At 37.9% G+C, this 26846-nt stretch overlaps 1 protein-coding gene across 1 annotated transcript in view; it reads right to left on the reverse strand.

Moving 5' to 3' along the window:
• The window catches only part of LOC148087205 (ephrin type-B receptor 1-like), an 89907-nt gene that overhangs the window by 54301 nt on the left and 8760 nt on the right, over positions 1-26846 (reverse strand). Inside the window, exons 2-3 of the mRNA XM_087785388.1 lie at positions 1385-1449; positions 670-960 (exon numbers count right to left, since the gene is read on the reverse strand). Of these exons, the coding sequence (XP_087641514.1) occupies positions 670-960; positions 1385-1449 (356 nt within the window). The remainder of the gene's footprint in view (positions 1-669; positions 961-1384; positions 1450-26846) is intronic.

A 26846-nucleotide genomic window follows, 5' to 3' on the forward strand; every position in this document is an offset into this window, starting at 1 on the left:
ACAACATTTACAACACATATCAAGGTATGAACGGAAGTTGACTTTTGATTGTTTTAGAATTGCGTGCCTTTTTCGTCAACATTGTACCCAAGTAGAAAGGTTCAATAATTGTAAAAAATGAATTAAAGTTTGCAGTATATTATACTCAAGTTTTACTTAGGCACAGTCAGAAATATAGTAACAGGAATGAATCTTGGCTCCTTTCAACTCAGTTCTATCACAGTAACATTTACAAAGGTGCACATATTTAATATATATATATATATATATATGGTTAGATGGTCTTTAAGTTACACTTCAAATCTTGGAGGCGCTACCATAGTAAGTAACCATGAAGTGTCTCGCGTTCATCAATAAAGGTTTAAAGTAGAATTATTTAGAAAGATGTATTGATTTTTGTCATGACTGCAGTTTGTTAAATTCACTGAGTAACGTGTACACATCTTATGTGTGTTTAGAGACCAGCCTTGCCTTCAGTCAAGGTCTCTTTGTGACTCAAACATGCTGCAATATTACAATTAGGTTTGTCAGAGTGGCAACACATCTGAGAAGAGTGTTGAGCCAGTGGCCTTAAGACCGTGGCGCTACTTTGAAATGCAAATGTGCAGTCTGATATGATTGCAATCGGCGGCAGTCTCTTGCAACATTGAAACCCCCCAAGACCATTACCTTCAAAAATGGGGCATTGGCCCAGTACTCCACCCCTTTGACGCCCTCTGACACAGTTCTCTCAGTTTCCAGGTAGTAAAGGTTGAACGTCTCCTTGCAGGAGCCCAGGACGCTGGGGATGGAGGCGCAGTCTCGGACAGTGAAGCGAATCTCCACGTAGATCCTCTGGGCGGCCCGCCTGTCCACGTACGTGGTGAGGAGCCAGTTGTTCTGGCTGGGCTCAAAAACGTTGCACACCTGGTACGTCCGGATGGTGTTGAGGTTCTCGTCGTAGCCGCTCACCTCCTCCCACTGGAGCGACGGGAAGATGATTAATGGGTTTACTAAGCCGTGACACAAATTAAACTTTCTCTTCCCCTCCCTCACTGTTAGAGTTCTATCAACACACTCTCTCCTCCACCATGTTTTCTCTTCTCCACCTTGATCTGAGCTGCTCACGGACATCCATTTATCACTATTAGCCTGCTCACCTCACACTCACAGACACAAACAACACACAGATATTTTGCAGAACTCAGAGGAAAAGTCCACTATCATTTCCATTCCCAGGTTTATCAGCATCCTTTCTCAGACAGAGCAGCTATCTGGTGTCACCTTCCTGCTGTAATTAAGATTTTGACGGACACTTTAATGGATCGCCGTTAAGTGTACTCAAACCGCTCACCCCAAGGGTACATGCGCGCACACACACGACACACTTCAGCATTGTTCTTACCCCGTTCGCCGGAAACGATATCCAGCCAAGTTCTGCTGTCGCTGTCCTTGTATCCATCACGGTCTCTGTCAGACAAAAGAGAGACAAACAGGGGAAGAGAAAAGAAGGTGAGCAGTGAGGATGTGGCAGATATGATTTTAATTAATGTCTCATTCAGACTTTAATCGGCAACAAAGACACTGAACGTTAATGAAATTGGTCTTCAGTTATCACATTCGCTTTCATTTGTAAAACAGGTCAGAGCTCGAAACGTTCTTGAAAAAAGGAATAAAAAAAAGAATGTTGAACAAGTACATAGGCTTTCACACCTCAGACTGATATACTAACCTTCAACTACAAGGATGAAACATGTTCTCAGGAAAATCTCTGCTTTGCTATTATATAGCTTTTCTCATGAAAGAGAGAAACTTTTGCTGTATCCCATGTTTTGTGTCTGGAGACTCTAAAAAGGCCAACAAAAAATGTAACCAACAATTATCATGAATCGTTTAAAGCTATTTTACTATATTTTGAAGTTGGCTCATGAGCAGAGATGTTTTCCACCAGGTTATCTTTGTAAAGTGTTAAACAGACAACACATATGTTACTCTCCCAAGCCGTCAATGTATATTTTTGCTTAGCAAGGAAAGATTAAAAACGAGGAAAAATACATTAAGCATACTTATTCAATAACAGTAGCATCAGCATCAGATTTGTATTAGTCATCAGGCTCATCATTATTATTATTGTTCGAATTGTTATTGATTATAAATTAACTATAAAGCATATTTTTGAAATGGTATATATATAACTTAAGCCTTCGGAAGCTCTTGTAAGATTCAGTGGATTAATTTTGATGAAAATTAAAATTCAACCCACTCATGAACAAGGAGAAAGAATCTTCTATACACAAAAAAGAGCTTAATATAATATTAATTGCCAACAGTTCCAATTAGTGAGCAGCAACGAAGCAATTATACAGATCTCTTTCATTAAATCCATGCATGCGGTGCTATGATGTGCCCGATGCAACTAATCACCAATCCCTTTGTGATTTCGCCCCAACCTTCACCGTGAGCAGGATTTGGAAGCAAAGCTGCAAATAAACCCGAGGCGATGATTTAATTGTGGCTGATTAGTCAACTCTCAGGTGACGACAACCATGTTGACAACACGTCAAACAAGAGAGACAAGGAGCCTGCATCTTGACAGCAACAGTCAGTGTTACTGAATGAACCCTTTCTGTCTTTTTGTCACCTTTGATACTTTGACAGCACTCACGACATTGAGATATAGCAGCATTTATCATATTTAACACAATGTTGAAAAACTCGCTTCCTGGAGTTATGATGGAAGGCAGCTGTTTCATTTCAACTCTTATTTTCTATTAAATATCTGACAAACCTGGTCTTAACATTATTTTTTAATGTTTAATTAAACCCTTTTAGTTCTTTATTTTTGGTTTAAACACCAAGAAATGTTTTCACCTGTTTGTACGTATCAAAAGTAGAAAAATGAAAGTGTAGGTGAACGCCTGAATGTAAGGGGGCGTGGCATAAGTGTGGTCAGAACACACACCTGTGGTCATTCACACAGGACAGTGACAAAAAGGGTCACTGAGACTGGACCTGGCACTATTGAGAGAATGAATTAGAGAATGTATTATTACATTAAAATCAACATGTTCATTTCACAAGGCTACGTTTGTGTGAAACACTGCTTGTAGATCTACGTTTCCTTTATTGATCTTAGAATTACAAATAAAAAGAAACAAAGTCCAGAAATTTAAAGTTAATTAGAGTGTGGTTTAAGTAATGTTTCTGGTCGGTTTATGGAAGGAACGGACTGTGGCCAAACACCTACAAAGCATTTGTCATTTAGTATAATATTCTCCAGAATAATATAACCATCGTTGCAGACTTCATTTCTTGTATCTGTCTCATTTCCCCAAAGTCTGAATTTTTTTTTAATAAAGGTTGTATTTGCTACTTGCTTCACCCACACTGGAAAGGTCCACAATTATCTCACGGAGAATTGTTTCTTTTTTATGCCATCACTTGTCATGTATATAACTAATCTATTATTATTATTATGTTTAATTAAGGGTGTAATAAATGAAGAGGACAGTTCATACTCAATACACAAGCTTTTATCCTCTGTACACACTGATGGCAAAAGAATGAAGTCATGCTAGATGTTCACTGACTGAGTGTGAACATGTGGTTTTCTTCTACAGGCTTCTGTACACTAACAACAAATGAAGCAACTGACCTCAAGGCTTTGTTGAACATCATACTTCTGAAGGCCAAACACGTGTGCTACTTATTTACAATTAACTGCATGCGACACACTACCCTTTTCATTTCCGACTGGTCAGGATAACATCAGCCTTTTGACAGCACCAGGGTTGTGTCGACCGATGAAGGAAGAAGAAGTAACTCTTCTCAAACATTTTATTAAGTGATTTTAGTGTATGTGCATGTCACTGGCCTTAAAACTTAATACCAGTCCTTGAGATGTTTGCTAACCAGCTGCACAGAAGCAAAGAATAATGATAACATTTCATTTTTATCCATTATTGGAGTTTAAAAAATAGGTTTTATTTTGCAAAATTACCAAATGTGAAATTCATGTCTTCCTAGACTGAAATCCTGTTTTTACTACAGTGTTAAATTACCTCGCAGATGTGGAAGCTGCTGAAAAAAAGGATGCTTATTGGTGTCATCCTCACAGCATCAGTTTACAAATCCTTCCTGGTCTCCAATATGTTTATCGCCACGTGTTTGGAGCAACTGCTTGTGAATCAGGGATCTTTTTTAACTACCAGTGTTTCATTCTCTGCATCCTTTAAGTGTTGATGTTTCCAGCACTCGTTCAGCAGCGTCTCACCTCATAGTTATTTCATGAGACTGAACTTTAGGGCGGCATCCCAAATGAACAGTGACATAAATCGGCGGGTGGACATGATGAGATGAGTGGGCTGACATAAGTTATTCATCATCACACACCCCGACAACAAGCCCTTTGTAAGGAAACATGGCGAGAAGATCAACGACATCACACCAGGATGCAGGCATCGGCAAACAACCCTCTTGCCCTCCTGGATTCCTGTCATGCTCTCCTCCTCCTGCACTCTTTCATTCCGTCACCCTGCTTCTCATTATCTTGTTTCTCACACCCCCTCTACCTTCATCCTCTTCACCGTCTTTTATCCCCCTCTACCTTGGTTCTTCTTCCTTCTTTTCCCCCCGCTACTCTAATTACTGCCGCTTTTTTAGATCTCCCCTGAGAAAGAAGGTTGTTTGAGGAAAATGAAATGCTTGTTAGGGAAAAAAAATGTAATGGACTATCAAACTCTTTGACCAAAGCTCATTGAAACGGGAAGAATTGTCGCTTTCTAATTTGTAGCTTCACTGACTTTAGCAGCATGTTGTCAACAAAGATAAAAAAAAAAGAGGAATATGCTAACTCATTACCCACTTTGCATATTGTGCCTCTTCCAGACGCTTTGAAGTTTTCGTATAAATAGGCTTGAAGGGAAGATGGTAACTTGTGCCATGTTGACAGGGCAAGAATAATCACATACTCTCGCATTGGAAATCAAACAGCAAAGATTTACGAGGCAGACTTTAAAACACCCCTGACTCTTCATTCAAATATCCACTTGCATTTGTTTGCTCTCGTGTCATTACACATGTTACTATTAACAGCAGCTAAATGTTCCAGGAAACAAACCATCAATTATTATGTATATGAAGTAATGACACGGATATTATTCTAGTAAAATATAGCATTTATTCCATTCACTTTGGCATGTTATTTTGTAATGTAATTACCTTTGAGGTCAGCTCATAGAGACAGGGGGCTAAAAGGTTTCATTGGATCAGCCAGCTGTGAATTAAAACAGCTTGTTTGGTGTTTTGAAGATTGCTGTAATAAACTGTAATGAACTGTTTGGAAGAAGTAAAGAAGGGCGAGGGACGCGTTGGTGCATTCTTACTCTTACTCCATATAAGCTTTGGCTTCACAGCCTCTTGCAGCAAGAACATCGCCTAGGGTACCTGTGTTGGTTTAACTGGTTTTGTTAAGTGCAATCTTGAGGACCAGGGGCCAATCCCAGAGATGGCTTAATAATTATAAAGATAATTAATGTGGACAAATAAAAGGGGAAACATGTGTGGAAAGAGTGTCTTTGGTGAAACATGCTTTTGGACACAAACATATGAACATGACAAATTCAGCCTTTAAACAACTCATCCATCAAGAGTCAATACCAACGGAGAACAACATCTGTTGAGCCTTATATCTCAGCCACAGCAGGTTTGTACAGCACCTTGTGTTACTTAGTTTTACACTCTAAATGCAAAACAGTGATTATGTTGTAGAAGCTGTAAAAGAACTTGATCAAGCTTTTACAACACGATATTTTGACCTGGGATTCTATGAAAATTGTTGTGCGTCCGTGTACGTCTCCAGGTTGTTAACCTGTCAACCAATAGTAGGTTCATAGAAAGTGTAAGTTGCGTTAATTGTCGACACGATCCTCATTAGTGTGCATCGAGTCGTCATTCTAATTGGCAGCTCACACAACTAACACACACCTTCCCACCACATAATAGGCTTTAGTCTGCCATTCGCCTAATTACTTTTGACACATCGAAGGCCGTGATCGTGGAATGCCAGCGTCCCCCGCAGTTATGTGCCTCTTCAACCAATGTGTCACCGGGGACTGAAACCACAACTATTTCACAGAGTAGCAACTAGGAGGTAAATCTTGGCAATATTGCGGCAGTCAGAGAGGCCGTTAAATCCTTGTTGTGGCCCACCAGGGAGGAATTAGAGCGTTTCTCTCACAGATGCTGAAAAGGACGTAATGCTACTGTTGCTACGCTTCCCTCTGATTTATACGCACAGGTCATCTCACGGCCTGTCAGGGCAGGTCATCTTATGCTAATTAGCAAAGCATGTTCAACGCAGATTAGTGAACGAGAACAAATTTGCTTTGATTAATTGTCCTCATAGCGTGCGAGTGTGCATATGTGGACTATTTACCTCTGAGAGTAGAGGCATTGCCTGGCTGCATTACATTCACGCTCAAAGAAGCGCAGCTAAGTCCACCAGCAAACCACCTGACGATCACTTCAGGGAGGGTTTATCCACCAGGGTAGTGATGGCACACCATCAATGAGCATCATTTTTACATCATAAAAGTGCTTCAAAAAGTCAATTAGAAATGATAAAGAATTGTCCAATTGATAGAAATGGTTATTATTTTGTGGATGCTCGTGTTACAATAACAATTGATTGCCCTTAGGGACGTAAGAAAGCTCTTAGGAAGGGTTCGGCTAAGAAGGAGCATTTAGATACGGATGTTCTCAGACGTGCTCTTAAATGCCTCAAGAATGCCTTACAGAAACCTAAATATCAAGCCAAATATGCTTCGTAAGAAGCTCCTAAACTCTGGAATCTCTGGAAACACCTTTATATTAAATAAAGGAGCCCACTCTCTGAGTTGAATTACATGTTTCCTTGTTATCTGCCTCAGGGTTGTTGATGTGTTTTATGTGTAGTTGCTAGAGAGCCCATACATTTTATATTTTTTACTTGGTTTATTGGAGTGGAAACTATTAGATAGATTAATAGATAGATAGATAGATATACTTTATTAATCCCTCTGGAGATCTCCTTTGGGAAATTAGGTTTCCAGTTCACAGCAGATGAAATGTTAATAAAAACAAGAACAAGAACAAGGTGTAAATAAAAAGAACATAGATGTAAGGAAATAAAGCAAGTTAATGGATACAAAGTTTAACATATAATAACATCATCCTTTCACTCTGCTCCTGCCCTTTCCTTTCTTTCTATCCTTTTTTTTAATTGTGTAATACTGTGTTTTTGTTCAGGCGTGTTTCTACCAGTCTCATACGCGTATATGTAGATTTAATGCAGTGTGTGTCTTAAATTTTCTTCTAAGTGAAAGATCTTCTTAAGCTAAGAGCAACTCAAAATTATTCCTTCCTGAGAAGGAACCACACCACACTAGTTTGATTTATATTTAGATATCTAAGGTGAAATGTACCACCTTGTTACACTTATATCTTATCTATCTATATTATAAATGTATAATTATAAAATTATGAAATTCAATTAACATTTATGTGAGGAAAACACTGAATATTTTAACAATCATGTTAGGAAAACACTGAATATTTTAAACATTATGTCACAAAAATCCTGTCTGCTACAAGGTGGTGATGTTGAATCGAGGTGTCATAAATAAAAGCATTGAGGATTAGCATCTAATGGGGGAAGAGATAGTAGGCAGAGGAGGAACTCCTGAAAGCATGATGGATGATTCTACATTGCTTTATTATAGGGTCGAAATATGCTTAAAAATTCCTACTTGCTCTTTCATGAACGTATCAACTGTGTTTATATACAAGAGAATAATTCATAACACTACACTTGAATATTTTATCAGTAGTTTTGAAGAAATAATAAATTGCACTTCAAGGGCCAGACTTGTCAAAAAGAGACAGTCAATGAATAATGTGAGATGATAAAACACCCTGATAGAACATTTTCATTATACTACAGAGCACAAATAATAAAAAATAAATAAGATCTATAGTGCTGTGAAATTTAAGCTCACTTCTTATTTATTTGGTCTAAATTAGGCCCATAGGAGAGGACCTGGTCCCAAACCGCACTCATCAGCATTCGGCTTCCCCTCCGGCAGCACTTTTAAAGGCTTATAAACAACCTGCAAAGTCTTGCCCAATAGTTTGCCGGTTCCACATCAATCTGAGGCGTCGGCTAATGGGCTCAGCCCGTTGTTTTAAAAGAGTCTACTCAGCGCTTCACAAACACGGCGGATCAGCAGGAAGACGAAACATAACTAGGCAACGACGGGAGATTTACACCATGAGGCAAGTTGAGGGTCAAATTACAATTCTGCTGCAATAGACTGACACAGCCTTTGTTGTAAATTAGGCCAGGTTTGGTTTGGAGGTGCATTTGTTTTAGAGGATCAGGAATATTCACGAAGAAGTTATTGCTTTATAAAGTTTTCCCCCGTCTGAAATCTCGGTGAACGAGAGGTTACGAGAGTGAAGAGCTATGACATAATAATAACTTCACTCCTCTAGCTAGCTGTAATCACGCCCCACTTTGTTTATATAATGAGTCCCCTTCAGGAGAGATGACGTGGGGTGACCGGTGATCGATGTTCGACCAATCACCGCAGTGTAGGTTTGGTTATGAAACAAGATTTAATCTCCAAAATAACAAAGCGTATTCAGTTGGATGGGTTTAAGAACATTTTCCAATGTAAATATTTTAATCTAAAGAGAGTTTTGTGCAAAAAGACACTTACTGATGAGTAAATTAGAGGCCCTTTAATAATACCCCCTCCTGTAAAATATAGTATTGCTCCTCTGATCGCGCTGCATCCCCACCCTTATCAGTAACGTTGTTCTCCTTCTTTTTGATATATCGAACCAAAGCATTGTTTATTTTGTAATGCTACAGCCACGTAGCTTTTTCCTTCTGTATTATGTCAAGCAGTTCAACTTTTGGAGTTACAGTCAGTCTCTTCCTCTGGTGCTGGGGGGAAGCCACAGGCCCAGCATCAGAATGTGTCATACATCATTTCCAAAACTACAGTTTCAGAACACAAAAAAACAAAGTAACTTGACTCTGGACCAGAGTACCTTGGCCAATCAGGATATAAAACAAAGTGCAGGGATGTTCACTGGCCCAATCAGGATAATAATAATCAATCAGGACAAAACACCGTGGGCTGATTCATACAGTAGGATTTAGACATGAAATTATTGACAAGAATTTAAATATATTTAAATAGGCTGTTGTTCATGCAAAAACAAATTTGGTGAAAAAGCGAGAACGCAGATGTTGAACCACGATCAAACGACCACTATATATTATCAAGCTCCAGTGTTATGCTACTAGAAAATGCATAGAGCTTGTTTAGGGTCACTCTGCAACAGACATTTGATACATTACCAGACCTCTTAAGAGAACACATTTCTTTTGTTTGATGCATACAAAACAACATTTTTTTTAAACCATTAAACAACCTAACATTGTATTAAAATCTATTTTATTTGTTAATGGTAACATACAATTTTATGTTGTTTCAAAAGTGATCATATAGTGAATATTTCCTCATCTTATAATACAGTAAGTATTTTTGTTTTTATTATGTATTGTCTTCGTGTCATATTCATGTTTATATTGCCATATCTTTTTCCTTTTTCCTTCCGTATATTTACCGTATCCCCAATTATAATCTTTTTTTCATTTCCTATGATGTTGTTTTTCTTCCTTTTTTTCAAATTATTTTGCACAGAAACCAGCACAAATGGATTTGTGTGTTTTTTTCATTAGCTTTGCAGCCTCTTACAACTGTCCCAGTGCAGAATAGCCTATCCCACCCTGCTCTGCAGCCTCATAGCTAACCGTGCTACATAAGCAAGTGTTGTCAGGTTTGATGGCAGGAGAATGAGTGACAGTACTGCTCTGTGTCTTCAATATAAACCCTTTTTCGGTTTTTGCTGAAAACACTGATCAAAATGACAAACCATCACAGGAAGCATTTAGAACAGGAACTGCCAATTGCGTTTACCAAGGCGCCATGTCATATACTGAGACTGTTTGGGAGGACCATGAAACCAGAAGACAGAAGGAGACACAAACATTCTCAATTGATGTTGAAAATACAAAAATACACACTCCACAAAAAAATAACAATTTCACAAAAAGGTTCAATGTAAAAACCAAAAAAAGTTTTAAAGATGTTTAAAGTATATGTCATAAAAAGGGCAATTAATTACTAAATGTTTCAGGCTCCCCCAGTGTTCAAACAGTGCAACTGAATGTTGTCAAACCTTCATTGCCTCGTTTTCACATACCACATCTACTGTACATTTGTTTATAAACAAGATTCACAGTTTCTGGTTTTATATTGTGGTGTGTTGAAAAAGTACTTTATATGAAAACACTGCCTCTGACGCTCTGCTAAAAAGCAGTTTGGTGGTCACATGACCATCTCCTGGTGGGTCGTCCAGGCAAAGTTACATAGTGAAGATCATCTTTAAAGCTCTATAACATGAGTCATCGTTTCAGAAAATATCAGGAAAACTGAAAAATGTCACGTCGTGCTTCTTTGATAGAAGACAAACTAGGACCAACAAAATAAAAGAAGAAAATGGAAAACAAGGTTTAAAAATAAGAAAGAGATAAGTTTAGAATTCATAAAGAACAACACAGAATTTACAAATGTATTATTCTTATTTTTGTCAAAGAAATGTCTGCAATATCAGTTATTCTGTTTTAAACTGGCCTCATTGGACAAATGTAAGAAAATGATGCATTTGTCTGTGGGCCAAACGTTACAATGGACTGGTATGAAAATATATATTTTTTATTCAAGGCTACTATTAATCAAGTCATCAATTATTTTTTGGATCACAAGAAGGAATCGGTTTGTCCACCTTAGGCCTTAAAAACAGTCTCAAGCTTGACATTGTTAATGCCTTGCATGTGCATGTCGATTTCTGACTTTGTATTTGGTCATTTACTAGTTACAAAAATCACCTTGCAACTTAGCAACACAAATATACTTCAGATTCATTTATCAGTTTTATTGTTAACTTTCTAGTAATCTTAGTGCTTTATTGTAATTATTTCTGACATCCTAGTTAACTGAATTTCATACTTCCCAGTTAATTCATTGTCTTCCTTATAATCCACTCTAGCATTTGTTTTACTGAAGAAATCAACAGCTAATTCCCTAGGGTTTTATTTCTGTTCAGCTCATTCAATGAGAAACTGTTTGATTATTTTATTTTCGTTGGCAAACTCCTCTTCTTTTGGCTTCCTAAATGTCTCCTTTTTTATTAAACTTTTGAATCATCATTTGTCAAAACTTTAACAGCTGGCGACAAACTTCCCAGATGTTTGCTGTCAAGAACACTATATTTAGTTGGTGGCCCGTAAAACCTTACAGAAAAGAAATAATGTCAAAAAAGTAAATTATTTTTTAACCTCTGTCTTTGGTTGTGTAATGACTGTTTAGAAAAATATTAAACTAGAACATTTTTTCATTTAATTAGATAAGAATTAAGAATAAAAATAATTTATTAGATAAAAAAGTTTTTTTAAGTGACCAAATGTTACTAAGCACTTTCATTGAATAAAAAGTAGTTAAAAGTTACATGGTTAATGTGTGTTTAATGTAATACTTTGGAAGCATATTTACTTAATGGCTACTTACTATTTAAATAAAACAACTGCATTGTCATGAATATATTTCTATCTATTTTAACTCTTGCAATTATATTCATTGGCTCTTTATTAGTAATTCAGTTTACACACTTGCTCGCCCCAAAGCACCCTTTTACCGTAAACTTTGATTCACTGTGATCAACAGAAGCAAAGGAATTTATGGGTCAAATGAAAAGTCTTAAAATAGAAAGTAGGTCTTCAATCTCTGCAGTTTATAATATCTGTGCAGCGAAGCCAGTGAGCTCCGGGAATAGATTATTTATCAGCAGGTGGTCACGGATTTACAGACAGAACTCCATCATCCATCAAGTCGCTCGACATTTCCAGGCCAAGTGAGCCCGCAAAGCATAAGACGCCAGTGACACCGTCGCTGGAGGTTTGATTTCTCTCAGCGCTGACATGTGTTGTTGTTACCATGAGTGAAAGCAGGAGGAGGAGTGTGAGGCGCAGAAAAGAACAACCCTGGATGATACTTTTCTCATTCTAACAGAGATCAAGGAGCCCATCTCACGATGTCATCCTTTTTCCATGTTCTCAATAAATGTAGAACATGTGTAGCGTTTGGTTCATGTGCATTTTAAAGAGACTTGGCTCACCTTTTTCTTCAGCTTGCATTTATGATTGCTTTATTCCTTTAGTCACCGTTACAGGGTCACTTTCATTTTCCTTCAGGTCCTTCATGCATGAGTTTACCACTCATACACACTCACCTAGCTGTTAGCTAGCACAGAGTTTAAATCAGACCGCCAATTCAGGACTCATTTCATCTGTGAATTTCCAGAAATCCACCGATGAATAGTTCAACAATGTTTACCAACACTGCAGAGAGATGGACCACTTTAGAAAGTTTGACTTTTTTGTGTGGCAATAATAGCTGTTAACCCAGTGAAAAAACAATAAGAAAGCTTAGCAGTATAATGCTAGCTATAGCATCTTTGGTAAATCTAAGCTGTAAGATGTATGTGAGATCATAGAATACATTACATGCCTTTGGTTAGGATAGTAATTGTAAAACATCTATGCTATAGATGTCCTCAATCCTCAGGCCTCTAATGGTAATTATGTAGTTTAGGAGGAAATAATGAACAGTTGCTTGCCTGATTTGATTTAAGAAAAAAGTGTACAAAAATTGCAAAGCAATACTTTATTTCATCACTCCATCATGCACTTAGACCCCAGGTTGGGCTCTGAGGTCTGTGGATCAGAATCTACTTATGGTTCCTGAACACAGTTCAGGACCAGAGGAGATAAATCCTTCCAGGCTGTTGCTCCTAAGCTTTGGAACGATCTTCCTCTCGCTTTGCGCTTGATGGCTCTACTGACTCCTTTAAGAAACATCTTAAGACATTTTTATTCGTGCAGGCTTTTCACTGATTTTCTGGAACTCCTGTGTAGTTCTCAGTATTATCTTGACCTTTTAAATATATATTTTATTGAGAATTGTTTAATTTTTTAAGCGTTTTGTGAACCTGGTCTGGAAAAGCGCTATATAAATACAAATGAATTCCTTACTTATTTACTTACTTCTCATCTCATGCACATGTAAGTAAGTAAGTAAGTTATTGTTATTACAATGACTTACTTACTTAGTTCATGTACACATAGTCCCTGTACTATGTGTACATGAACACAACTAACTACTTCAAACTTGACAAACAATGATGTCCAGGAGATAAACAAAAAGTTATTTGTTGTCTTTTTATTGAATACTGTGAGATCATTAAAAATGCTTAGGGGACTTCAAATATTTGATGTTATGATGACAGACATCAAAGAAATACTAATAAATAAAAAATAAAAAAAATCAATAAATAATTGATTATAAGGTCACTCTTCTAGAGTGCTAAGAAAAATACACCAAAGAAAAGGACCAGTTGGTAGATACTTGAAATATATACTGTTTTTTGTGTTTTTGTATTCCACTACCATGTTATTGAGAAAAGTTATCACAAAACAACCAGCATAAAAATCCTGTGGACACTTTGTCAGAGACGCTACCATGGTGTGAAACATCCAGTCTGTCATCGTGGCAGAATCACAGGAGGAGACACTCTTCTCGCCTGGTTTTAATGAGCACACCATCTCCAGATTACAGCGTCGTTTGTTAGAGCGAACGTCGGCCATGTTGATTGGGTGTCGGGTAATTCGGGGGGCAATGAGAGTGGGCACGGGTGGATGATGGAGCTTTTGTGGGTGCAAATGAAAGGTTGTGTAATCATGGAGCGCGTTACAGTGGGCGCACACACGCCGAGAAATGAAACTGAGAATCATTTGTTATGATTTGATAAGTGGAAATAAAACGCCTTTCAAATACGATGGTGGTGAAATATTGCGGAGAGGAAAGTGGGCGCGGGTTTGGAGTTATAATAATCAGAGTAGGGGTCACTGACCTTTTGAACAAGGGCGTATGCAGCCACTAGAATCTTGATGATGTATGAAGATATTTATCTAAAAAGCTGTGCGATAATTTATTATTATTTTATGTTAATATCATGCATTTCTTAAATACACATTTTGACTATTCAGGCACAACCCTAAATAGATATGGTCTCTAGCCACTTTACTATCAGTTGAGTGCGCAAAAACTAGCTAGCAGGGGAAGGAATTGATAAATTCAGACGAAAGCTGTGAGCAACTTGTTCCTAGAAGACCCTGCACTTCAGTAATTTAGGCGTATTTCAGATTCACAACACAGGGCTAATCACAGACACATTTGCTTCTGTTGCTTCTTGTGAGAAATATTTTGCAACAAAATGCACACTTTCAGTTGATTTGGTGTCTAAAGAGTTTTTTTTTTAGAACCTGTAATGGAGTTTGGGTTTTATTTTAATTAAAAAGGTTTTAAGCAGGTACAAAAACTGAATGTGAAACATAATATCTATTCGTCAAATAAATACAATATTTGAAATGCTCGAGTATTTTTTTGCTTGCAGAATATGTATATTTGTACCTCACTACATTTGAAAGTAATCGAGTTGTGATCTTAATTAATATGTTTTAGATTGTTTTGCTTTTTTTATTTCAAGCAGATTGCATTTTCAGGTAAAAGAAAAACATCTATTGTTGATATTATAATAGTAAAAATTGCATTACAAGTGTCATTGTGATACTGGACACCCATATCACACTTATTTTCAATATCCATTTATAGTTAGCACGATCGGGTCACAGCAAGGAGGTTGCCGCTTTGCTTCCAGGTTCGATAGGGAGACAACTTTTCTGTGTGGAGTTTGTATGTTCTCCCTGTGTTGTGTGGGTTTACTTTGGGCACTCCGGTTTCCTCCCACAGTTCAAAAACATACAGAGGTTGATTGGGAACTTGGGGAAATTGTCTTTAGGTATGAGTGTGTGTGTGAACGGTTGTCGGTCTTTGTTTGCCCTGCGACAGACTGGCCTCCTGTCCAGGGTGTCCCCCAGCTCTGGCCAGAATAAAATGGGATAGGCTCCATCCCCCCGTGTACCCCATAAGGGATTAGGTGGCATTGATTTCTTGCATATCTTCTCAGTTCTAACTTGACAAAGCAACGCAAATTGATCGAGACAAAGTTGAACTTAATTAGGTCTTGCAGTGCCGTTTCACCGTTGCACAGTTTCTAAGGCCCAGACTTGCTGAGAGTGACGAATACAAAATCCTTAAACACTGGACTGTACCTTAATCATATAATATGAGTCTTGAGTTCCCCAAAATCTTTGAGTACAGATATCTGTAAGTGGATAATGGATATCAACTTCAAACAGAAAATTGAAATGTAAAACCTGTTCAAATAACCAGTTCAGGGTTGATCTGTAGCTTTAGTCTTTGAATCAACATAACAATACGTATTTACCTGTATCACTATCAACATGATAACCAACAGCTCAGCCTGGATACAGCTAGCTGCAGTTGGAATGAACATCCAACAGTGTGATGGATAGAAAGAGTTGGTTTTACCACTTATACAGCCGGCCATCTGACTGATGCAAGTAGACGTCTTATCTAGCTGTTGTCAGAGGAGCTCAGTGTGAGTAGAAATCAGCTGATGACATCATCAGTGTTGACATCATCAGATCTGGCAAATTTTATCCAGCATCAAAGGAAACATATTGCAGCCTAAAGTGAATGTCAGGATTCATTGGTAAAACTATATTAAAAAAACAACTAAAATCTGGCATGGCTGGACTTTGGTGCAACACAAGTTCATTCTCATAGCCCACTCCAATATAAGAATATAACAAGAAGAAGATAATCTGACTGCATTGTCACTTTTTCTTCAGAAAAATCCACACATTTTCAAGTTTAAATCATACATGCGTATTAAAACGTGCACCAAAAGACAAAGCATCTTTTGATACTTGGTATTACCTTAATATAGGTTGTTACCACAAAAGAACTGAAGTACATTACCCAGTCCTTCTCTCTGATATTATTGAACTATTGCTCTATTGAAATCACACATCATTTTATAACTGTGAGTGCGACCCAGTGAGCTAAAAAATACCTTTTTGAAGCAGCACTAAGGAACATTTATCATATTTGTTTCTGGCTACCTCTAACAGTGTCATTGCAGTATGGTAAATACTGATGTACAAAGGCTCTTTTTTGGTCAAGTTCCCTTTACTGGAAGAAAAAGTTGAATGTTTAATGCAACCGAATAAATTTGCTGTCAATAAGCAGTTTGCTGGCGTCGCCTATGCAATACTAGGGCTGAATGACTATTCGCATTTGTGATATAATCACAATTAAAAAAATGATTATTATATTGCAAGGGTTGCGATTTAATTTAATTTGATGTTCATTTGATTTTCGGGCCGTCTTGTAATCACATGACTTAGAAGCTTCAACGAGCGCAGCGGAGCAGAACAAGCGAGAGTCGTAAACCCTCTGCTTTACCCCGTTGATCAATGACGTCGACAGAAGCTAAAGAGCAGCAGTATGTGACAACTGTGGTATCAGTGTCACAACCAAACTATTCAAACCTCCGTATGACCGCAACACACCAAGTGGTGAGTTGATACACAACTTATATGATGATGGCAGCTCAGGTCATTGAAAGAACTTCCAGTGTTTTCAACACGTTTACATCCTGACATCGGTTCGTAAATTTGAATTGAGACGTGCTGCTGGTGAGACTGCTCGTGTTCGTGTGTGTGTGCACATTAATATAAATGTCTTTTAGCAGTGAATTTTTTGAAGTAAGTAAGTAAGTAATTTGTATTTATTTCACGCTTTTCCAGACCAGGGTCACAAAGTGCTTAAACAATCAAAACAATACTCAATAAATGTTATACTTTAAAGGTCAAGATCACACTGAGAACAACACAGGAGTTCCAGAAAATAAAGGAAAAGCCTGAACGGATAAAAGTGTCTTAAGATGTTTCTTGAAGGAGTCAGTAGACTCCATCAAGCGCAAAGGCTTCAAGTAAATAACGTTTGTTTACAACTGTTATTAAAGTCACTACATGAACATTCTCTTTTTATCTAAATGTATGCTTATTTTTCCTTTATCTTAAAATGACTTAATAACTTCATCTCAATCACAAAGAAATACATTTTACTGTAAAGTGAATACACAGTAATTGCATAGGGAAAAAGTGCATGAGGACATAAAAAGAATCGCAATATTGAGGAAAATAATCGCAATTATATTATTTTCAATAATCATTCAGCCCTAGGCAATAGTGTGTAATATTGAGTAGAGTTTTAAAAAACATTCAAACCGCCTTGTTCTCTGTAACTCTTGAATTGTTGATACTGCTACCCTTGCCATACATGCTGCACTGTTACCTACAACTTGACCTGTATTCTGTGAACTTCCATTCCTGGTTGTCTGAGAACAGAATTTTTTCAGTAAACATGCTTTATTTAAATGTTTGGAACCTACAAAGCAGTGAGCGCAGCAGGAGTGTTTCTACTTTTCCACTGCAAGTCTCTGATCTGCCAGTCAGGCAGTTTATAGATTAATGAAAAAGAAAATCCAGCCCAGCAGAAGTCTTTGAGCTCCAATCCCAAACATTTAACAACTAAAATGTCAAAATATCCTCTTAAATCTGTCACATTCTCATCAAATAAAGATTCTTAAGCCATAACAATAAAAGCCACCTTCATCTGACAAGAACTAGGTTTGCACATTGTTCTATTTTCAGAAACCTGTGGCATGAAACATGGCACACAGAGCACAATTAATGAACGTGTTACTCTGACTAACAAGGAGAGTTTGTGGTTAATGAGTATTGTCGTCCAAGATGTTTTCTCAACAATGAGACATATTTATGTAGACAATTTGTCATCTTCTTTTCACATTTTCATTTAACAACCTTACATTTGTTGTATACCAGTTATAATGAAATCAATTTCACGCACCATTCTGTCGCTTGAATTGAGAATTATCTTCTGAAAGAAGATGCACTTAAACTTAATGTGGATAATGGGAAATGTCCTTAATCAAAAGACAGAATGATTACTTTCTAACCCATTATATAATTATAACTTTTTAAACAGTCAAAATTGTTAGATGATTAAAATTCACTTACGCTACAAAAAGCATGTGTCAAAGTAAATGCATGTTGGATAAAGCCGCAAACGGTTGTTAGACACTGACATCCAAAGTATATGGACACCATGCCACACCAAGACTGTTAACCTTAGAAGAAATAGACGTTAGATATAACTGTTTAAACAAACCTAAAAGGTTGATTAGGAAGGAAATGTGAACAGATGTGAACAGGGAAACATATTTCTTTGCTGTGTGCTTTGTGTGTCAAAGCAGAGCCACAGAGATGCTTCAATAGATCAATAATTGACACCCACAGACGATCCATTCTGTTCAGAGTCAGATAGAAAATGTGTTCTGCCTTCGACCCTGTCTTTCAATTTTGGGAATAGCTACATTTAACCTTTTGCTGCTTGATTAATTTGTATGTCTGTTTATGATTTAAACATGTCTTCCATCAATGGCCCAGGTGTTCACAGCACAATATTAGATTTTATCCTTTGTCTCTGGACTCCCAGTTTCCCTGAACACCACCCCTCGAGGAAGCCTGATGTCTAAACAACCTCAAGTGGCTTCCCTTGAGGTTGAGGAGCTGCCATTCTCCTTTGAGACTCTTCTCTTCCTTCTCTTAAGCCTCTTTTACATAGCAGCAAAGGTGGCATACGTAGTGCAACCAATGTGTCGGTAGGGTATTCGTCAGCATTGGTACCACTGTTTGTACCAGATCTTCCTAAGGGACTTGGAATACAGTCGTAAATGCACGATGGCTCTTGCTTCTTGGCGACAATGTCGGCTCTCACAACAACCGATCTTTCTCAGGAGTTTTGAAGCCAATCCTGTTTGTTGAATCAGAACAGCATCAGAGGCTGAAGCCACCGACAGTTTGAACACAGGGGCAGGGGCGTTCCACCTTGCAAAAGAAAAATAACAGCAAAGTTGTAAACAAAAAGTCTGTTTTTTTTATAACATATATATGTGAGAAATTCAGTTCCCAAAAAAGGTCACCACAGCGACACTGAGTATTCTAGATGTCCTCACGTACTTATATTGCTGCCAAAAAATGTAGGCTTTAGTCCCAGACGGGGCAAAAGATAAAATAAGTTGAGTCACATTTGAGAAGGATGACGGTTTAAAACAACCGTTTGCTGTATTTCCTCTGTGACAGATATCATTTGTTGATCCCAAATCCCTGGTAATCTCATCCCGACTCATCTCGGCTTTGCACCAACGGCGGACAATGTTTAATCGGTTCAAGTATTCGTTCGTGGAAGACTTGTGTACTCAGTGATCAGAGTGCTCTAACACGAGCAAATATCTTTCTGTCAGTGTACACCAGTACAAAGAAGCAAACACCTCAGTCGACAACAAAGAGATGCTGCCAAGCTGCTATAATGCCTCTAATGTTCCATCCCCCTGGTGTACCGGGGTATAAACAGAGATAATTAAAAACCATCAGACTACAGCTTAAAGCATTATTTAGTCTGTGGAGTTTTGTCGCTTGGCACAAAAGAGCTTGTCTAATCATCTAACGTGTATTCTATTAGGGCCCACCATTAGTCACAGATCTGTTTATCACATGTCAGCATGTGTCTCTACTGGTCACCCTGGAGACGGCAGCAGGAGCGAACAAAGGTAGAACGAGGAAGTTGTCAGCTGACCGCATGAAGCTGTGAATGTTCTATATCATCTTTGACAGTCTCGGTCTGTCAGCGGGTCAATCTACTGAGAGACACCAACGGCCTTGAAAACATCCGCTAACACAGTGAGACACCTTGTGGTAACTCCACCTGCCAGGAGGACACATGCTTGCCCAGCGTGAAGGCTGGACCCAAACACAGCAAGATCACGGCAGAATTTTACAACCAGGCAAACACCACGATTTTGAATTATCTAGCTATAAAGAGAAACAATCCTTGCTTGAGTCACAAAGAAACTGCCTTTTACTTTCTTTCACTTATCTTCAGGTCACAGAGGCAGCAGTCAAAGTAAAGAGGGCCACACTTTGCTATCCCAGAAACATCCCCTGGTTACTCAATGTAAACTGAGAGACATAATCTCTCCAAATGCCTCAGGTCCGCTCCATGGCCTCCTCCGTGAATATCTTACTTGCAGGCGTCCAGGAGATTAACTGATAAGATGCACAACTGTCCTGGTCTGCAGTCTTATCTGAAGAGAACTGAGATGAGATCCTGAGGTCACTGAACCAAAGACCATGTGCATATATAAAAAAAACGATGTCCATTAAAATGAGGACCCAGATGAAGGTCAATCCTGGCTCAGTCCAATCCCTGGCAAGTACAGGAAGTACTAACTTCTTATACTTCTTATAGCTTGAAGCTTTGATGTAGATGAATGCCTGGGAGCACAGTATGTGTTCTTTTACTGCTTTTATTGTTAAGAGACCAGAGTCTATAAATTCAAGACCTAAACTTTTTCAGGATGATAATGCTATTTCTGATCAAAGCCATGAATCTCATTTGGCCATGCTGTTTATAAAATATTTAAATAGTTAGCAAGCCTCAGCATTAATATTCAAATTGTGGATTTTAAAAATGAGAGTTTGGGCTGTTTGACTTTTATAACATCAGCATTGTCTGAAGTCTTTAAACCATGTTTAAACATGAATAAAAAAACATATAAGTTAACACTTTCATTTTTAGTTTTATCTTTAGGGTGATATTAGCTAGTGCAAGTCCAAAGGGTATTGATCTTCACAGAGCATAAGGATGACACAGGAATAAACACAAAGTCTTGATATTCTTCTAAATAAAGAGCCTCTGAAAATCTTGATGGATTGTTCATAAACCAGCATCAGCATATACTAGCTACAAAGGCTTAAGCTGACATAATGCTCGAAGCACATTGATCTTAGCATACACTACCTACCAGCTTTCATGAAGAGAATGCCTTGAAGGCATTTTCTTACTATACTGCCTACCTCCTTCCTTATGGAGCCTCAGAGACTGAGCTAGGAGTCCAAAATAATGCAATGAGGAAAGGTTTCCAAAGCAGAAGGACAAAGAGAAAATGTAACCCTTTGAATTTGTACTACTTTCAGGCATCTTTGTTTTTAGCTTTCTTTGTCTCTGTGTTTAAATAAGAACCTCAAATTTGAGACAAAGTCAAGAAAGTTAGAGGTCAGTAAAGTAACAATGTCCAGTATTATTAATACAACATGAAAAAAAACCTTGCTAAAGTCTGAGAAAAAACGTTTGAATAACCAATTACTGAAAGAGATGTAGAAAAAAATACCTGGGAGTCTAATCCTCTCACAATAGAAGGGATAGCGCGAAGAAGCTTTGCTGTATACCAAGCTCAGCACAACACAAACATTGTAATAAATATAAACTTCACAGGAGAAAGATTAGTTTAGTAAAATCTTCCAACATTCCTAGCAGACTAAATGTGCAGTATCAAGAACAAGATGGAGATGATCAATATACTTTTAAGCAGATCCAATAGACTAAGAGTCACTCTCAGGTGTTCAATTTAACATGAAAAGAAAGAAACTTTGGTATGCAGACTGTTCCATTAAATAGTAGGTTATAGGACATGAGTTTAATATCAGACAGCGAGACAAACATGTAGAGCAGTGAAAAAGGTGAAACTACTATTGTACATGAATATTGAACTGTGGCCATGTGTGTGACAATACTAGCAGTTGACCAGCTGGCCTATTTCTAATTCTTCCCATGTGTTGTAAACAATCCTCTAATTCCTTTCCGGCGTCAAACAACATTGATGTAGATGAAATTGTCTTGCATCTGATATTATTGTGGACTAGAGATCTCCAGGGTGAGATTGTTTGCCTCGTTTGAGAATCACGGTAAAATGACTTCCCTCAAAGTCCCACGATGTGAAGGTGAGAACTGATGGATGTCTCCATTACACGCTTAGTAAACCAACAGGACCATTTGTTAAATTTACAGCCGAGGAGACAATTATTTGCAGTGCTCATTATATTTTGATTGCTTCTGTGGTGTTTTCAAACACCTATTAGTGGCGATGAAACATCCTGTTCATCATGACTGAGCTGACATCGAAAAGGCGCCTGACCTTTGACCTCTGGTTTGAGCCTGGTCTCAATGGATTATCTGGGTCAATACGAAGATGATTCACAAGGAAAAGGATCACAGAGAAGCTATATTAATTATATGTCTATGTCCACAAACAATATACATCTAATCCCCCTTGACTACAAAGAATTGATTTCATGAAAATATGACAAGATCAGTGAGTTTATTTCTGAGTTGAAGCACCATTAAAAACTATTACAGACGATATAGCCGCGAAGAAAATTTCAGTTCCAAGGCACAACCATCAGCCATCACATAATGAATCACCACAGAGTAGGGATGGTAACGGTAAACAAGACTTTTCTTATGCCCCGCCCACTTAAAATAATCAATTTTTCCAGAGATAAAATCTTGTATACCTCAACCACACGCACTCTGCTGTGATTATTCAGGGATCAATGTTTGTCACTATGCATCATCAATTCCAAAAGTCTTTGCCTTGAATACAAACAGGGCGTGATGACAGCTGCCTGGAGGAGGAGTGAAGCCATTATTACGTCATAATAGACTCAGAACTTTTTAAAGGAAGACTTCCACATATGAAACAGGTGAGTAAGTCGGGGAAGTTGGATTCTGACATTAGCATTCCAGATATGGACTCACCACCACAAAAGAGTCCCAGAACATCAAAGCTGGCTTTTGGAATGAGCCTCACATTGATTTAGAATGACTCTTGGATTAGCAACATTGTGAGTCTTCTGTGCTTGTGTGGGTTACCTCCATGCACCTTGGCTTCCATTCGCAGTCTAAAAGCATACGGAGGTTAATCCGTGTTTCTCAATTGCCCATTGGTGTGAGTGTGTTTTGGCACATTTTCAGCCTCAGGTTGTAAATCAAATGTTGAGAGGGCACTCTAGACTCAGATGGAAGAGCTGCAGGCAGATTGAAAACTCTTTACAACCCATTTACCACTTTACAGATCAACCCAATCAATGCCACAGGTAGCAAAGTCCAACTGGTGAGTTCATCCAAAGTTCAACCAACAGTGGGCCAGTTATATGTTGATCGCCTCCTTGCCAAAGAAATAAGACACAGACAGATAAACAGTCCTTTACAATGACCATTCATAAAATATTTTAAGGGGTATATTGACAAATGTTTGTATAATATTCTCAGATAAAGGAAGCAATAAGCTCTCTCCGTCGGAGCCCTGGTAAGATTATTATTGATGTGTAGTAGCTGGAAAATGTTGTTCAATTATTGCACTCATGGCTTTGTTTACTCGAATAGATAGAAAATTCACACTTGCCATTACTGATGTTGTCGCTCAAGCGACCCCTGATGTCATTTCAATGTAATAATGTATTTTTTTTAAGTTTTTCAGTGGGAGGCATCCTGGGTCATGAAGTCAATGTGGGCAGGTGTGTTTTTTGAACCGCACTTCTCTGCTTGAACACACACACAGTAGTGCACACATATGTCTGTCCTTGGTTGACTTTAATGACTATACACCTCTCTATTGAGCGCCATGCATCTTCCATGATTCACTAGTCCACTTTCCTCCTCTCTTGATCTTTGATCTTACCACACATTTCCATTCCATTGGGTCGGAAAATTATACAACAGGATGGTTAGGTTGTCTTTTTCGAGACTACGGCAACACCACCCATGCACAGAAAAAAAACAGGTTAGTCTCATCAGAGACTAAAAACATTAAAGATCCATCAACCCCTGAAAGAAACTTTTTTGCTTCTTAAATTTGAGCTTTATTTTCTTTTCTTCTGCCTCTAAAATTTCTGATCTTAACTATGAGTGCCTCATGCATCATGTTTGTGGCCTAATGAATGCAGCTTTCAACATGAACCTCAACCTTAAATGCAAGCATTTTCTACAGTCAACTGACACAGAAGTGGATAAGCCTCTAGAAATACTAAACAGTAGTTTGTGCATACACTATCTAAGAACTTTAAAATCCCTATACATCAATAACCATCAATACCACTACTATTCAACCCTACATATATTTTCATAAAGATCTTTGTATTAATACCTTTTCTGGTAGTGCTTTTATATGATTTAAAAACATTTTATATATAATTAAATATTACACAATTTAATTACTGCTTCTCTTAATGTCTATATCATGCAGTTATGTACATACATTTTCCTAAAGATCTTTGTTTAAATGTCTTTTTTGCCTTTTATTTGTCCTTTTTATGGGTTTTTGTTTTATACTATCCTTAGTTCTTTTATATTTTTTATTAAAATGTATATACAATTAATTAAAATAATGAAATAAAATAAAATGGCATAACATTTTTTGGCATTTGATGTATTTTATTTTAAATGGTAAATACATGAAATATGCAGTGTTTTTTAGAATCTACAATTGAATTATAACATAATTATATAAAATCAAATTAAGAACTAAGCTTATTTTCAAATTTCCTTTTATTTATTTATCTTAATATTTTTCCTTCATATAAAATTGTAACCGTCTTTCTTTTAGCTTGACGGACCCTTATAACAACCACAGTATATAATGTGGCCCCTGAGGATATATAATTGCCCACCCCTGCACCTGAACATGAGTGCACATTTTACTGGGGAAAACACCTGAGATAGTCAGATGGAAACAGGGCTACAAGGCTACAGTTCTGCCTTACACATAAGTCATCTGCGAGAGATTCAATGTAGAATCTGTGCTACTTCACATGAACATGAAGATAATACATGCAGGGGGAGAGAGTCTGGGCCATAACTACACCTTAAATAAGCTAAGCAGGCAGATTGGTTTAAATGATTCCTCCTTTAGCCTGGTGTATATGAAATTTGCTCAAAGCTTGTTTTAATGTCTCAGAGTGGGAAGAAAGTGACACTTACACATTCAACACTCAAACTGTTGAAGGCTAACCACAGCGTTCATTGTCTCACTCTTTAAGCATCTCACTCCTTCAACTCAATTTCCTTTCTCTCCATCGCTCAGGAGATTTGCTATCAAAACAGCCGTCACACTGAGTAAAACTGTCGTAGTGGTATTACCACCGTTACTCCCACCGCCTCCCCACTCCTGTTCACATTTGCTTTGTGTAGCCAGAAAAACAAGAAGAGAAAATGTGTCGCCACGAAAAGGTCTGATCTGTGGTATTGTGATAGAAGCGTAGTATCCAGTACCCTGACATTTTGTCAGACAAAAGTTGACACTTTGAGTGCATGTGGGAGACCTTGATCATTCTCTCATGGTCAAGTTTCCTTCTGTTCCTGAGCTGAAGTGCAGGTGCCACAGCAACAGTGACAGATAACAGAAGCGTAAAAGATAGTAACCAACGTGAATCGGCAAATGTTACAGAAGATGGATGACCCTTCAACCAGCAGGCAAAGGATGCTTCAGCGTATGTTTATTTATGCTAGTTTTCGAAAAAAGAAACTGTATAAACATTATCCTGAAAAACATTTATCTCGACAAACTAGCAATGGTGTTTTGTATCCTTAATCTTGAAAGCTGAAAGGTTCAAGCAGGCCTAACTGATCCCATCTATACCCGGTCTCAAAGCACAACACACTTTGTAAAGGAATTGGTGTTTTCTGGGACAAACATCCTAACTCAAGTGTACAGCTTTCATTTGCTCCACAACCATTATCATGGTTTACCTGAGATCGTCTTTGCAACAGAGGTACCAGTGAGCTCTGGGAATAATTAACCCCAGCTTACATCGTCCCCCAAACCCAGCAACAAGGCTTATACGACAAGAAGCTGAGAGAGCAGAGGATGGTGGACAGTGAAGTCCTGGTGCCTCAAAAGAAGGGCCTGAAAAACTACATAGCCTTCTGCAAAATAATGTTGGAATGTTTAAATAGAAAAGTAGTTGTTGAATAAATTGTGTGTAAAGTTTAAGTTCTGTGTGACCTGGTGGGGAAAATTAGCTTTTAAAAAATTCTGGATGGAAATTGTGTCCTCGGGCAATGAAATCAAGGGTGTCCTTCTATAAAAACAATTGCAAAAAAACTTTTGTAATTAATAGGCAATTTTCAAAAGATGGCCTTGTTAGTGGTTGAAAATGAGGAGTACTGTTTTTGTCACGTCCCCAACACTCATCAGTAGTGTATGAAAATCACACTTGTTTCAAAAGAGAGCTTAGTAAGCTGTGCATTTTTAATGGGAGAGTATGTATATTTAATCAACAAAGGCATCTGTCGTTTTATTAATCTAAGATGCTTTCAAATTGTCAATTTCTTCTTAGATGTTTTGCTGCGTCTAATGGTGGACAGATCTTTAATTCTATCATGTCTATCTGGGAGACCATATGTCCTCCACAGGAACCCTAGAGAGACTGGAGTCCGGCCCATTTGGAGCCGGCAAGAGTGGGTCATGCTCTGGATAAATCCTGTTCATGTTTTTGTTTTTTTATGTACATGTAGATTCATAGACCAAGCTCATGGTTATCCAAGGGTTCAAAAGTGAGGCATTGGACTGTGTAAAGTTTTTAGAAGATGTTTGACCTCTCATCCGATAATGCTTTGTGTTTTTTTTAATCCTAGGAAAACACGAGTATGTTAATTATACAACAGTTGACAACACTTGATGGTCCTGTTTTGGCCTTAAAGTAAAGAGACAGGCTGAGGATCACCTTCTAAAAGTCTGCGACATGGTTCTTGGAAAAGGTTGGTGCATCCATTCTGGCTTTGGAA

The sequence above is a fragment of the Callionymus lyra genome, chromosome 2 (assembly GCF_982586985.1).
Source record: "Callionymus lyra chromosome 2, fCalLyr1.hap1.1, whole genome shotgun sequence".
NCBI classification, from domain to species: Eukaryota; Metazoa; Chordata; class Actinopteri; order Syngnathiformes; family Callionymidae; genus Callionymus; species Callionymus lyra.